Here is a 12,656-nt window from a genome sequence, read left to right on the forward strand (position 1 = left end):
ATCTCTTTTTCCCATATCTACAACTTCATTTCAATCTCTTACAGCCTTGATGCCGATCACAACAGCACCATCTCAAATTTCGGCAGAGCCCCACTTTGAGGTGAACCTCACCTTGACTAGCCTGAAATTCACCTCAGACCTGGCAGACCCCGCCTCAACCAAGTTCAACGAGACTCAGGACTCTCTGACCTCTCTGGTAGGTGGCCCTTTAAGATCCTCTGTTTCAAGTACAAATGTTTAGCAGCTAGAGGTTTATCTTTGACAAATTCCCTTTTCCTTCATCTAGCTAAACCCACTTCTGAAGAACACTGACCTGGGCCCCGCATCCAGTGGCTGCAAAGTGGTTTCCTTCAGGTAGGTCTCCAGCCTCAGTTCCCATCACATCCAAGAGGAGATGAAAATGCATCATACTGTGATATTGATCAAATATTTCCTTCATCAATGAATGGCCGGAGTCTTCCTCTATCTAAGGGTGTATCTGTGAGGCCAGTGATTAGGGTCGGACGTGTTAAAATCACATCCCTATCTTCCCAACAAAACACCCGCAGGGCTTGAAAAGTGGACTGATAAGAATTATCCCATTCCCCAAAATTCCTTTAAAATTCTAATAGGGCTAGGGCAGAAATAGCCCATGCTATGAAAGGTAAATTAAGTGAAACATGTTTTAAATACACCTACAAACTGATGACTGGTTCCCACTGAGGGATTCCAATATACCACAAGAACATCTCTTTCCCTACAGACAAAGATAATGTTCCAGTGGGAGGGGTCATGTTCTTATTATCAAATGGAAAGACTTAATGCAATATGCGCTTTAATTGCAGGTCAGCAAACAGTGCTGGTGATACTGCAGTCAGTATGGCGTGCACCTACAAGAACGATTCTTCTGCACCAAGGTTTGAGAGGATAGTGATATATCGGGAGTTGAGCAACCAGACACAGGGTGTCACTTCGTTGGGACCATACAGCCTGGACCAGACCAGCCTCTTTGTCGATGGTGAGTCACCTTTTGCGCATGGCGAGGAGTCCAGAGCTGGTTCTCCTCTGATCCATTTTTCTGTCTTCCTATTTCTTCCTCCCTCCAAGTCACTAACTCTGCATGTCTTTCATCTTCCAGGTTACAATGAAGCCAGACCTGTGCCCAGCATTACCAGTGAGTATTGCATTATAATAGCTCCTGAGTGTCTGATACCCTGATCATAGAGATGCAGAAATGTAACTTTTATTGTGAAGTAGTTCCTATTCCTTTAGGCCTGAGACAGCTATTTCAATAATAAAGGAAGCTATCTCCAGCAGTTTGTTGATGGCTGAAAAATGCAGGCACCAGATTATCCCACTGTGTATCAATTCTCAAAATGTTCTCCTTCACATCTAAACCCCCACATTATGTGGTGACTTGCTACAGGTAGTTCTCACACTATCATGTGCATGATGATTTTGCACACCACAGAAGGTCCCCATGCCGAGGCTACTCCAAGTAGCTTAAGACCTTTGCTTGGTCTTAACTGTGTCAAAGCCGCACAAGATTCCTAAGGTCAGAGCAAGAACAAACTTTGTGATCTGCCATGCTGTGTTTAATACATTTTGGTTTTCTTCTGTTTTCTGTCTTGGAAATGGACTCCACAGTAACTAAGTGGAAATCCCATTGAGAAGCTGTCTGAACTAGATTTCTGAGAAGGACCCTTTGGATGGTTGATCAAGGTTATGTGTATGGTTCTTTTCATACGACCAATAGAACGTGGGCATTTTGCTCTCGTATTGGTTACATATTCTTTTGTAAATCGCACACTGAGATTTAATAATTATAATCAACAGATCGTGGGCACATTAAATATTTTACTGCACATGCTCTGATTGAAACACAATCTTGATATTTTCAGCCAATATTATGGACAGCTTGTCAGTGGGCCCAAGGAGAACACATCACTATCACAAAGAATGTCTAGTTGAAAGCACTGCCCTCCCTGCCAGTCTCTCCACCAGGCTCTGAATCACTGTTGCTCTCCTTACTTCAGGTTTTCAGCTAAATGGGTGCATAATAGGTACATAGATATGATCTGATATGCTAAGCACTCAGAATGCAGGACCCCTATCAAGCTTTCTTATCAATATCCTATGTGTTTATAACCAATGCCATTTTACCAGAACAACAGAACTGGTCCAACATTGCACAGTTTCAAACATTAGGTTTGTTTGTATTCATATTTTCTATTGAATTCATATAGCGCTTTTTGCCAAAAGTGCTAGTAAAACTAAGAAAATAACAACGGTATAATCAATATGTACAATGCAGCCCAGATAAAATCAGAAGAGGGGAGAAGAACAACGTTGAGTTATTAGAAAGAAGTGTTAACAGATGAGCTGTAATCTTAGATGAAAAATAAGTTGAAAGAGAGAGAAAGTGATAGAAAGGGGAAGGGCGTGCCAATGTTTGGGAGCAAGAAGGGCAAAGGTTCGGAAATGAGAAGATGCACCTGGTGGTTTAGGAACAGAAAGTAGAAACTGATTCTGGGAACGAAGAGGCCGGTAAGGCGAATAGAAGGAAACAAGTGAAGAAAGATAAGGAGGGGCGACACCATGGGTACACTTAAAGACAAACAATAGGAAATGATAAAGTACACGCGAGTCAAATGAAAGAAGCAATATAGTAAGTAAAGAAGGTGTGATCAAGGAGAAAGAGAGAAAAGGAGACAAACAGAAGACTTATAGCTAGAATGAAAGGAAAGAAGATGATAGGCAGGAAGACCAAGAAGGAGAGATAAACAGTAGCGATACAGGAGACAACCAAGCATGAAAGAAGAGGCTTAGTAGCATGAAAAGAAACATAGGGTCAAGCACAACGAATGTTAAACAGAGAATAGCAGCAGGATCAAGCAGTACAGGAAATATGTAAAGAGAACAAAAGAGAGGGGTCAAAGAATACACCCAAATTACGAGCAGAAGCAAATGTTAGAGAAGAAGGAGGAAAGGAGAGAAAGGGAGGAGGAAGAGAAGGGGGATTGGAGTAGCTGGAACAAAAAGAACCTCAGTCTTTGAAGGAATAAGATGGAGAAAGTGGGAAGACATCCAATATTGAACTGTGGAAAGACAGAGATAGTGAAGTGCGAAGTAGCATCGGAAGAAGAGAAGGAAAAGAAGATGTGGGTGTCATATGAATAAAGATGAAAAGAAAGATGGAAAGATGAAATAAGAGCAGAAAGCGGGGCAGTATAGAATGAGAAAAGAAGGGGGCTGAGGACCAACCCTTGGGGGATGCCATAAAGGAGAGGATGAGAAGGGGAAGTGTGCCCTGCCACGTCACTGAGTAAGACGCGTCAGAAAGACAAGAGCAGATCCATTTAAGAACAGGGCCAGATAAGGCAAAAGTTGAAAGATAAGAAATAATAAGAGAGTGATCAACATTATCAAATGCTACAGAAAGGTCTAGAAGGATGATTATGGAAGGAAGATGATATTGAATGACGAGCTGTGAGAAGAGCATTGGGAAATGCAAGAGAGCAGCCTCCGTAGAGTGAGAAGGTTGAAATCCAGATTGAAGAGGAGGAAAATGGGAATGAAGGTTAATTTAGGCAGAGACTTGAGCATAAGCAGCCTGCTCAAGAAGTTTAGATAAATATGGAAAAGAGAAATCGGTCAGAGATTAGCAGGCCTAGAAGGGACCAGGGAACGCTTCTTCAAGATTGGAAACATTAGTGAATGCTTAAAGAGGGAGGGAAAGAAAAGGTTGGAAAATGAAGAATTATTAAGATTGGTAAGATAAGGGAAAGATGAGAATAGATTAACATCAAATATAATTACAATCAACGCAGTATTCCTTCATAATAAACAGTCTCAAATGAATGTGTTGGCTCATTTTGAAAACAACCAGATGGTGTGGCAGTATACTAGCCCGATGTTGCAGAAACACTTCACCATATGCAAAGTGTGTCTGCTAACTATATATAGCCAAACATTATATCTCCGCTTTCAGAGAAGTTACATCTCTTTTTCCCATATCTACAACTTCATTTCAATCTCTTACAGCCTTGATGCCGATCACAACAGCTCCATCTCAAATTTCGGCAGAGCCCAACTTTGAGGTGAACCTCACCTTGACTAGCCTGAAATTCACCTCAGACCTGGCAGACCCTGCCTCAACCAAGTTCAACGAGACTCAGGACTCTCTGACCTCTCTGGTAGGTGGCCCTTTAAGATCCTCTGTTTCAAGTACAAATTTTTAGCAGCTAGAGGTTTATCTTTGACAAATTCCCTTTTCCTTCATCTAGCTAAACCCACTTCTGAAGAACACTGACCTGGGCCCCGCATCCAGTGGCTGCAAAGTGGTTTCCTTCAGGTAGGTCTCCAGCCTCAGTTCCCATCACATCCAAGAGGAGATGAAAATGCATCATACTGTGATATTGATCAAATATTTCCTTCATCAATGAATGGCCGGGGTCTTCCTCTATCTAAGGGTGTATCTGTGAGGCCAGTGATTAGGGTCGGACGTGTTAAAATCACATCCCTATCTTCCCAGCAAAACACCTGCAGGGCTTGAAAAGTGGACTGATAAGAATTATCCCATTCCCCAAAATTCCTTTAAAATTCTAATAGGGCTAGGGCAGAAATAGCCCATGCTATGAAAGGTAAATTAAGTGAAACATGTTTTAAATACACCTACAAACTGATGACTGGTTCCCACTGAGGGATTCCAATATACCACAAGAACATCTCTTTCCCTACAGACAAAGATAATGTTCCAGTGGGAGGGGTCATGTTCTTATTATCAAATGGAAAGACTTAATGCAATATGCGCTTCAATTGCAGGTCAGCAAACAGTGCTGGTGATACTGCAGTCAGTATGGCGTGCACCTACAAGAACGATTCTTCTGCACCAAAGTTTGACAGGATAGTGATATATCGGGAGCTGAGCAACCAGACACAGGGTGTCACTTCGTTGGGACCCTACAGCCTGGACCAGACCAGCCTCTTTGTCGATGGTGAGTCACCTTTTGCGCATTGCGAGGAGTCCAGAGCTGGTTCTCCTCTGATCCATTTTGCTGTCTTCCCATTTCTTCCTCCCTCCAAGTCACTAACTCTGCATGTCTTTCAACTTCCAGGTTACAATGAAGCCAGACCTGTGCCCAGCATTACCAGTGAGTATTGTATTATAATAGCTCCTGAGTGTCTGATACCCTGATCATAGAGATGCAGAAATGTAACTTTTATTGTGACGTAATTCCTATTCCTTTAGGCCTGAGACAGCTATTTCAATAATAAAGGAAGCTATCTCCAGCAGTTGGTTGATGGCTGAAAAATGCAGGCACCAGATTATCCCACTGTGTATCAATTCTCAAAATGCTCTTCTTCACATCTAAACCCCCACATTATGTGGTGACTTGCTACAGGTAGCTCTCACACTATCATGTGCATGATGATTTTTCACACCACAGAAGGTCCCCATGCCGAGGCTACCCCAAGTAGCTTAAGACCTTTCCTTGGTCTTGACTGTGTCAAAGCCGCACAAGATTCCTAAGGTCAGAGCAAGAACAAACTTTGCGATCTGCCATGCTGTGTTTAATACATTTTGGTTTTCTTCTGTTTTCTGTCTTGGAAATGGACTCCACAGTAACTAAGTGGAAATCCCATTGAGAAGCTGTCTGAACTAGATTTCTGAGAAGGACGCTTTGGATGGTTGATCAAGGTTATGTGTATGGTTCTTTTCATACGACCAATAGAACGTGAGCATTTTGCTCTCGTATTGGTTACATATTCTTTTGTAAATCTCACACTGAGATTTAATAATTAAAATCAACAGATCGTGGGCACATTAAATATTTTACTGCACATGCTCTGATTGAAACACAATCTTGATATTTTCAGCCAATATTATGGACAGCTTGTCTGTGGGCCCAAGGAGAACACACCAAAATCACACAGAATGTCTAGTTGAAAGCACTGCCCTCCCTGCCAGTCTCTCCACCAGGCTCTGAATCACTGTTGCTCTCCTTACTTCAGGTTTTCAGCTACATAGGTGCATAATAGGTACAGAGATATGATCTGATATGCTTAGCACTCAGAATGCAGGGCCCCTATCAAGCTTTCTTGTCAATATCCTCTGTGTTTATAACCAATGCCATTTTACTAGAACAACAGAACAGGTCCAACATTGCACAGTTTCAAACACTAGGTTTGGTTGTATTCATATTTTTATTGAATTCATATAGCGCTTTTCACCAAATGTGCCAGTAAAACTAAGAAAATAAGAACAGTATAATCAATATGTACAATGCAGTCCCGATAAAATCAGAAGAGGGGGGAAGAACAACGTTGGGTTATTAGAAAGACGTGTCAACAGATGAGTTGTAATCTTAGATTGAAAAATAAGTTGAAAGAGAGAGAGAAAGTGATAGAAAGGGGAAGGGCGTGCCAATGTTTGGGAGCAAGAAGGGCAAAGGTTCGGAAATGAGAAGATGCACCTGGTGGTTTAGGAACAGAAAGTAGAAACTGATTCTGGGAACGAAGAGGCCGGTAAGGCGAATACAAGGAAACAAGTGAAGAAAGATAAGGAGGGGCGATACCATGGGTACACTTAAAGACAAACAATAGGAAATGATAAAGTACACGCGAGCCAAATGAAAGAAGCAATATAGTAAGTAAAGAAGGTGTGATCAAGGAGAAAGAGAGAAAAGGAGACAAACAGAAGACTTATAGCTAGAATGAAAGGAAAGAAGATGATAGGCAGGAAGACCAAGAAGGAGAGATAAACAGTAGCGATACAGGAGACAACCAAGCATGAAAGAAGAGGCTTAGTAGCATGAAAAGAAACATAGGGTCAAGCACAACGAATGTTAAACTGAGAATAGCAGCAGGATCAAGCAGTACAGGAAATATGTAAAGCGAACAAAAGAGAGGGGTCAAAGAATACACCCAAATTACGAGCAGAAGCAAAAGTTAGAGAAGAAGGAGGAAAGGAGAGAAAGGGAGGAGGAAGAGAAGGGGGGATTGGAGTAGCTGGAACAAAAAGAACCTCAGTCGTTGAAGGAATAAGATGGAGAAAGTGGGAAGACATCCAATTTTGAACTGTGGAAAGACAGAGATAGTGAAGTGCAAAGTAGCATCGGAAGAAGAGAAGGAAAAGAAGATGTGGGTGTCATATGAATAAAGATGAAAAGAAAGATTGAAAGATGAAATAAGAGCAGAAAGCGGGGCAGTATAGAATGAGAAAAGAAGGGGGCTGAGGACCGACCCTTGGGGGATGCCATAAAGGAGAGGATGAGAAGGGGAAGTGTGCCCTGCCACGTCACTAAGTAAGACCCGTCAGAAAGACAAGAGCAGATCCATTTAAGAACAGGGCCAGATAAGCCAAAAGTTGAAAGATAAGAAATAATAAGAGAGTGATCAACATTATCAAATGCTACAGAAAGGTCTAGAAGGATGATTATGGAAGGAATATGATATTGAATGAGGAGCTGTGAGAAGAGCATTGGGAAATGCAAGAGAGTAGCCTCCGTAGAGTGAGAAGGTTGAAATCTAGATTGAAGAGGAGGAAAATGGGAATGAAGGTTAAGTTAGGCAGAGACTTGAGCATATGCAGCCTGCTCAAGAAGTTTAGATAAATATGGAAAAGAGAAATCGGTCAGAGATTAGCAGGCCTAGAAGGGACCAGGGAACGCTTCTTCAGGATTGGAAACATTAGTGAATGCTTAAAGAGGGAGGGAAAGAAAAAGTTGGAAAATGAAGAATTAATAAGATTGGTAAGATAAGCGAAAGATGATAATAGATTAACATCAAATATAATTACAATCAACACAGTATTCCTTCATAATAAACAGTCTCAAATGAATGTTTTGGCTCATTTTCAAAACAACCAGATGGTGTGGCAGTATACTAGCCCGATGTTGCAGAAACACTTCACCATATGCAAAGTGGGTCTGCTAACTATATATAGCCAAACATTATGTCTCCACTTTCAGAGAAGTTACATCTCTTTTTCCCATGTCTACAACTTCGTTTCAATCTCTTACAGCCGTGATGCCGATCACAACAGCACCATCTCAAATTTCGGCAGAGCCCCACTTTGAGGTGAACCTCACCTTGACTAGCCTGAAATTCACCTCAGACCTGGCAGACCCCGCCTCAACCAAGTTCAACGAGACTCAGGACTCTCTGACCTCTCTGGTAGGTGGCCCTTTAAGATCCTCTGTTTCAAGTAAACATGTTTAGCAGCTACAGGTTTATCTTTGACAAATTCCCTTTTCCTTCATCTAGCTAAACCCACTTCTGAAGAACACTGACCTGGGCCCCGCATCCAGTGGCTGCAAAGTGGTTTCCTTCAGGTAGGTCTCCAGCCTCAGTTCCCATCACATCCAAGAGGAGATGAAAATGCATCATACTGTGATATTGATCAAATATTTCCTTCATCAATGAATGGCCGGGGTCTTCCTCTATCTAAGGGTGTATCTGTGAGGCCAGTGATTAGGGTCGGACGTGTTAAAATCACATCCCTATCTTCCCAGCAAAACACCTGCAGGGCTTGAAAAGTGGACTGATAAGAATTATCCCATTCCCATAATATTCCTTTAAAATTCTAATAGGGCTAGGGCAGAAATAGCCCATGCTATGAAAGGATAAATTAAGTGAAACATGTTTTAAATACACCTACAAACTGATGACTGGTTCCCACTGAGGGATTCCAATATACCACAAGAACATCTCTTTCCCTACAGACAAAGATAATGTTCCAGTGGGAGGGGTCATGTTCTTATTATGAAATGGAAAGACTTAATGCAATATGCGCTTCAATTGCAGGTCAGCAAACAGTGCTGGTGATACTGCAGTCAGTATGGCGTGCACCTACAAGAACGATTCTTCTGCACCAAAGTTTGACAGGATAGTGATATATCGGGAGCTGAGCAACAAGACAGAGGGTGTCACTTCATTGGGACCATACAGCCTGGACCAGACCAGCCTCTTTGTCGATGGTGAGTCAGCTTTTGCGCATGGCGAGGAGTCCAGAGCTGGTTCTCCTCTGATCCATTTTGCTGTCTTCCCATTTCTTCCTCCCTCCAAGTCACTAACTCTGCATGTCTTTCAACTTACAGGTTACAATGAAGCCAGACCTTTGCCCAGCACCACCAGTGAGTATTGCATTATGACAGCTCCTGAGTGTCTGATACCCTGATCATAGAGATGCAGAAATGTAACTTTTATTGTGAAGTAGTTCCTATTCCTTTAGGCCTGAGACAGCTATTTCAATAATAAAGGAAGCTTTCTCCAGCAGTTTGTTGATTGCTGAAAAATGCAGGCACCAGATTATCCCACTGTGTATCAATTCTCAAAATGTTCTCCTTCACATCTAAACCCCCACATTATGTGGTGACTTGCTACAGGTAGCTCTCACGCTATCATGTGCATGATGATTTTTCACACCACAGAAGGTCCCCATGCCGAGGCTACTCCAAGTAGCTTAAGACCTTTGCTTGGTCTTAACTGTGTCAAAGCCGCACAAGATTCCTAAGGTCAGAGCAAGAACAAACTTTGTGATCTGCCATGCTGTGTTTAATACATTTTGGTTTTCTTCTGTTTTCTGTCTTGGAAATGGACTCCACATTAACTAAGTGGAAATCCCATTGAGAAGCTGTCTGAACTAGATTTCTGAGAAGGACCCTTTGGATGGTTGATCAAGGTTATGTGTATGGTTCTTTTCATACGACCAATAGAACATGAGCATTTTGCTCTCGTATTGGTTACATATTCTTTTGTAAATCTCACACTGAGATTTAATAATTAAAATCAACAGATCGTGGGCACATTAAATATTTTACTGCACATGCTCTGATTGAAACACAATCTTGATATTTTCAGCCAATATTATGGACAGCTTGTCAGTGGGCCCAAGGAGAACACACCAAAATCACACAGAATGTCTAGTTGAAAACACTGCCCTCCCTGCCAGTCTCTCCACCAGGCTCTGAATCACTGTTGCTCTCCTTACTTCAGGTTTTCAGCTAAATGGGTGCATAATAGGTACAGAGATATGATCTGATATGCTAAGCATTCAGAATGCAGGACCCCTATCAAGCTTTCTTATCAATATCCTATGTGTTTATAACCAATGCCATTTTACCAGAACAACAGAACTGGTCCAACATTGCACAGTTTCAAACATTAGGTTTGTTTGTATTCATATTTTTTATTGAATTCATATAGCGCTTTTTGCCAAAAGTGCCAGTAAAACTAAGAAAATAACAACGGTATAATCAATATGTACAATGCAGTCCAGATAAAATCAGAAGAGGGGGGAAGAACAACGTTGAGTTATTAGAAAGAAGTGTCAACAGATGAGCTGTAATCTTAGATGAAAAATAAGTTGAAGGAGAGAGAGAAAGTGATAGAAAGGGGAAGGGCGTGCCAATGTTTGGGAGCAAGAAGGGCAAAGGTTCGGAAATGAGAAGATGCACCTGGTGGTTTAGGAACAGAAAGTAGAAACTGATTCTGGGAACGAAGAGGCCGGTAAGGCGAATACAAGGAAACAAGTGAAGAAAGATAAGGAGGGGCGACACCATGGGTACACTTAAAGACAAACAATAGGAAATGATAAAGTACACGTGAGTCAAATGAAAGAAGCAATATAGTAAGTAAAGAAGGTGTGATCAAGGAGAAAGAGAGAAAAGGAGACAAACAGAATAATTATAGCTAGAATGAAAGGAAAGAAGATGATAGGCAGGAAGACCAAGAAGGAGAGATAAACAGTAGCGATACAGGAGAAAACCAAGCATGAAAGAAGAGGCTTAGTAGCATGAAAAGAAACATAGGGTCAAGCACAACGAATGTTAAACAGAGAATAGCAGCAGGATCAAGCAGTACAGGAAATATGTAAAGAGAACAAAAGAGAGGGGTCAAAGAATACACCCAAATTACGAGCAGAAGCAAAAGTTAGAGAAGAAGGAGGAAAGGAGAGAAAGGGAGGAGGAAGAGAAGGGGGATTGGAGTAGCTGGAACAAAAAGAACCTCAGTCTTTGAAGGAATAAGATGGAGAAAGTGGGAAGCCATCCAATTTTGAACTGTGGAAAGACAGAGATAGTGAAGTGCGAAGTAGCATCGGAAGAAGAGAAGGAAAAGAAGATGTGGGTGTCAAATGAATAAAGATGAAAAGAAAGATTGAAAGATGAAATAAGAGCAGAAAGCGGGGCAGTATAGAATGAGAAAAGAAGGGGGCTGAGGACCGACCCTTGGGGGATGTCATAAAGGAGAGGATGAGAAGGGGAAGTGTGCCCTGCCACGTCACTGAGTAAGACGCGTCAGAAAGACAAGAGCAGATCCATTTAAGAACAGGGCCAGATAAGCCAAAAGTTGAAAGATAAGAAATAATAAGAGAGTGATCAACATTATCAAATGCTACAGAAAGGTCTAGAAGGATGATTATGGAAGGAAGATGATATTGAATGAGGAGCTGTGAGAAGAGCATTGGGAAATGCAAGAGAGCAGCCTCCGTAGAGTGAGAAGGTTGAAATCCAGATTGAAGAGGAGGAAAATGGGAATGAAGGTTAAGTTAGGCAGAGACTTGAGCATAAGCAGCCTGCTCAAGAAGTTTAGATAAATATGGAAAAGAGAAATCGGTCAGAGATTAGCAGGCCTAGAAGGGACCAGGGAACGCTTCTTCAAGATTGGAAAAATTAGTGAATGCTTAAAGAGGGAGGGAAAGAAAAAGTTGGAAAATGAAGAATTAATAAGATTGGTATGATAAGGGAAAGATGAGAATAGATTAACATCAAATATAATTACAATCAACACAGTATTCCTTCATAATAAACAGTCTCGAATGAATGTTTTGGCTCATTTTGAAAACAACCAGATGGTGTGGCAGTATACTAGCCCGATGCTGCAGAAACACTTCACCATATGCAAAGTGTGTCTGCTAACTAAATATAACCAAACATTATGTCTCCACTTTCAGAGAAGTTACATCTCTTTTCCCCATATCTACAACTTCATTTCAATCTCTTACAGCCGTGATGCCGATCACAACAGCACCATCTCAAATTTCGGCAGAGCCCCACTTTAAGGTGAACCTCACCTTGACTAGCCTGAAATTCACCTCAGACCTGGCAGACCCCGCCTCAACCAAGTTCAACGAGACTCAGGACTCTCTGACCTCTCTGGTAGGTGGCCCTTTAAGATCCTCTGTTTCAAGTACACATGTTTAGCAGCTAAAGGTTTATCTTTGACAAATTCCCTTTTCCTTCATCTAGCTAAACCCACTTCTGAAGAACACTGACCTGGGCCCCGCATCCAGTGGCTGCAAAGTGGTTTCCTTTAGGTAGGTCTCCAGCCTCAGTTCCCATCACATCCAAGAGGCGATGAAAATGCATCATACTGTGATATTGATCAAATATTTCCTTCATCAATGAATGGCCGGAGTCTTCCTCTATCTAAGGGTGTATCTGTGAGGCCAGTGATTAGGGTCGGACGTGTTAAAATCACATCCCTAACTTTCCAGCAAAACACCTGCAGGGCTTGAAAAGTGGACTGATAAGAATTATCCCATTCCCCGAAATTCCTTTAAAATTCCAATAGGGATAGGGCAGAAATAGCCCATGCTATGAAAGGTAAATTAAGTGAAACATGTTTTAAATACACCTACAAACTGATGACTGGTTCCCACTGAGGGATTCCAA

General features: G+C 41.7%; 1 protein-coding gene across 1 annotated transcript in view; it reads left to right on the forward strand.

Moving 5' to 3' along the window:
- Positions 1 to 12,656, forward strand: part of LOC138497872 (mucin-16-like) — a 39,871-nt gene that overhangs the window by 23,597 nt on the left and 3,618 nt on the right. Inside the window, exons 23-32 of the mRNA XM_069621610.1 lie at positions 45 to 196; positions 287 to 354; positions 825 to 997; positions 1,118 to 1,153; positions 8,006 to 8,157; positions 8,248 to 8,315; positions 8,788 to 8,960; positions 9,081 to 9,116; positions 11,989 to 12,140; positions 12,231 to 12,298. Coding sequence (XP_069477711.1) covers positions 45 to 196; positions 287 to 354; positions 825 to 997; positions 1,118 to 1,153; positions 8,006 to 8,157; positions 8,248 to 8,315; positions 8,788 to 8,960; positions 9,081 to 9,116; positions 11,989 to 12,140; positions 12,231 to 12,298 — 1,078 coding nt within the window. The remainder of the gene's footprint in view (positions 1 to 44; positions 197 to 286; positions 355 to 824; positions 998 to 1,117; positions 1,154 to 8,005; positions 8,158 to 8,247; positions 8,316 to 8,787; positions 8,961 to 9,080; positions 9,117 to 11,988; positions 12,141 to 12,230; positions 12,299 to 12,656) is intronic.

The sequence above is a fragment of the Ambystoma mexicanum genome, chromosome 1p (genome assembly GCF_040938575.1).
Source record: "Ambystoma mexicanum isolate Mex_15411 chromosome 1p, UKY_AmexF1_1, whole genome shotgun sequence".
NCBI lineage: Eukaryota > Metazoa > Chordata > Amphibia > Caudata > Ambystomatidae > Ambystoma > Ambystoma mexicanum.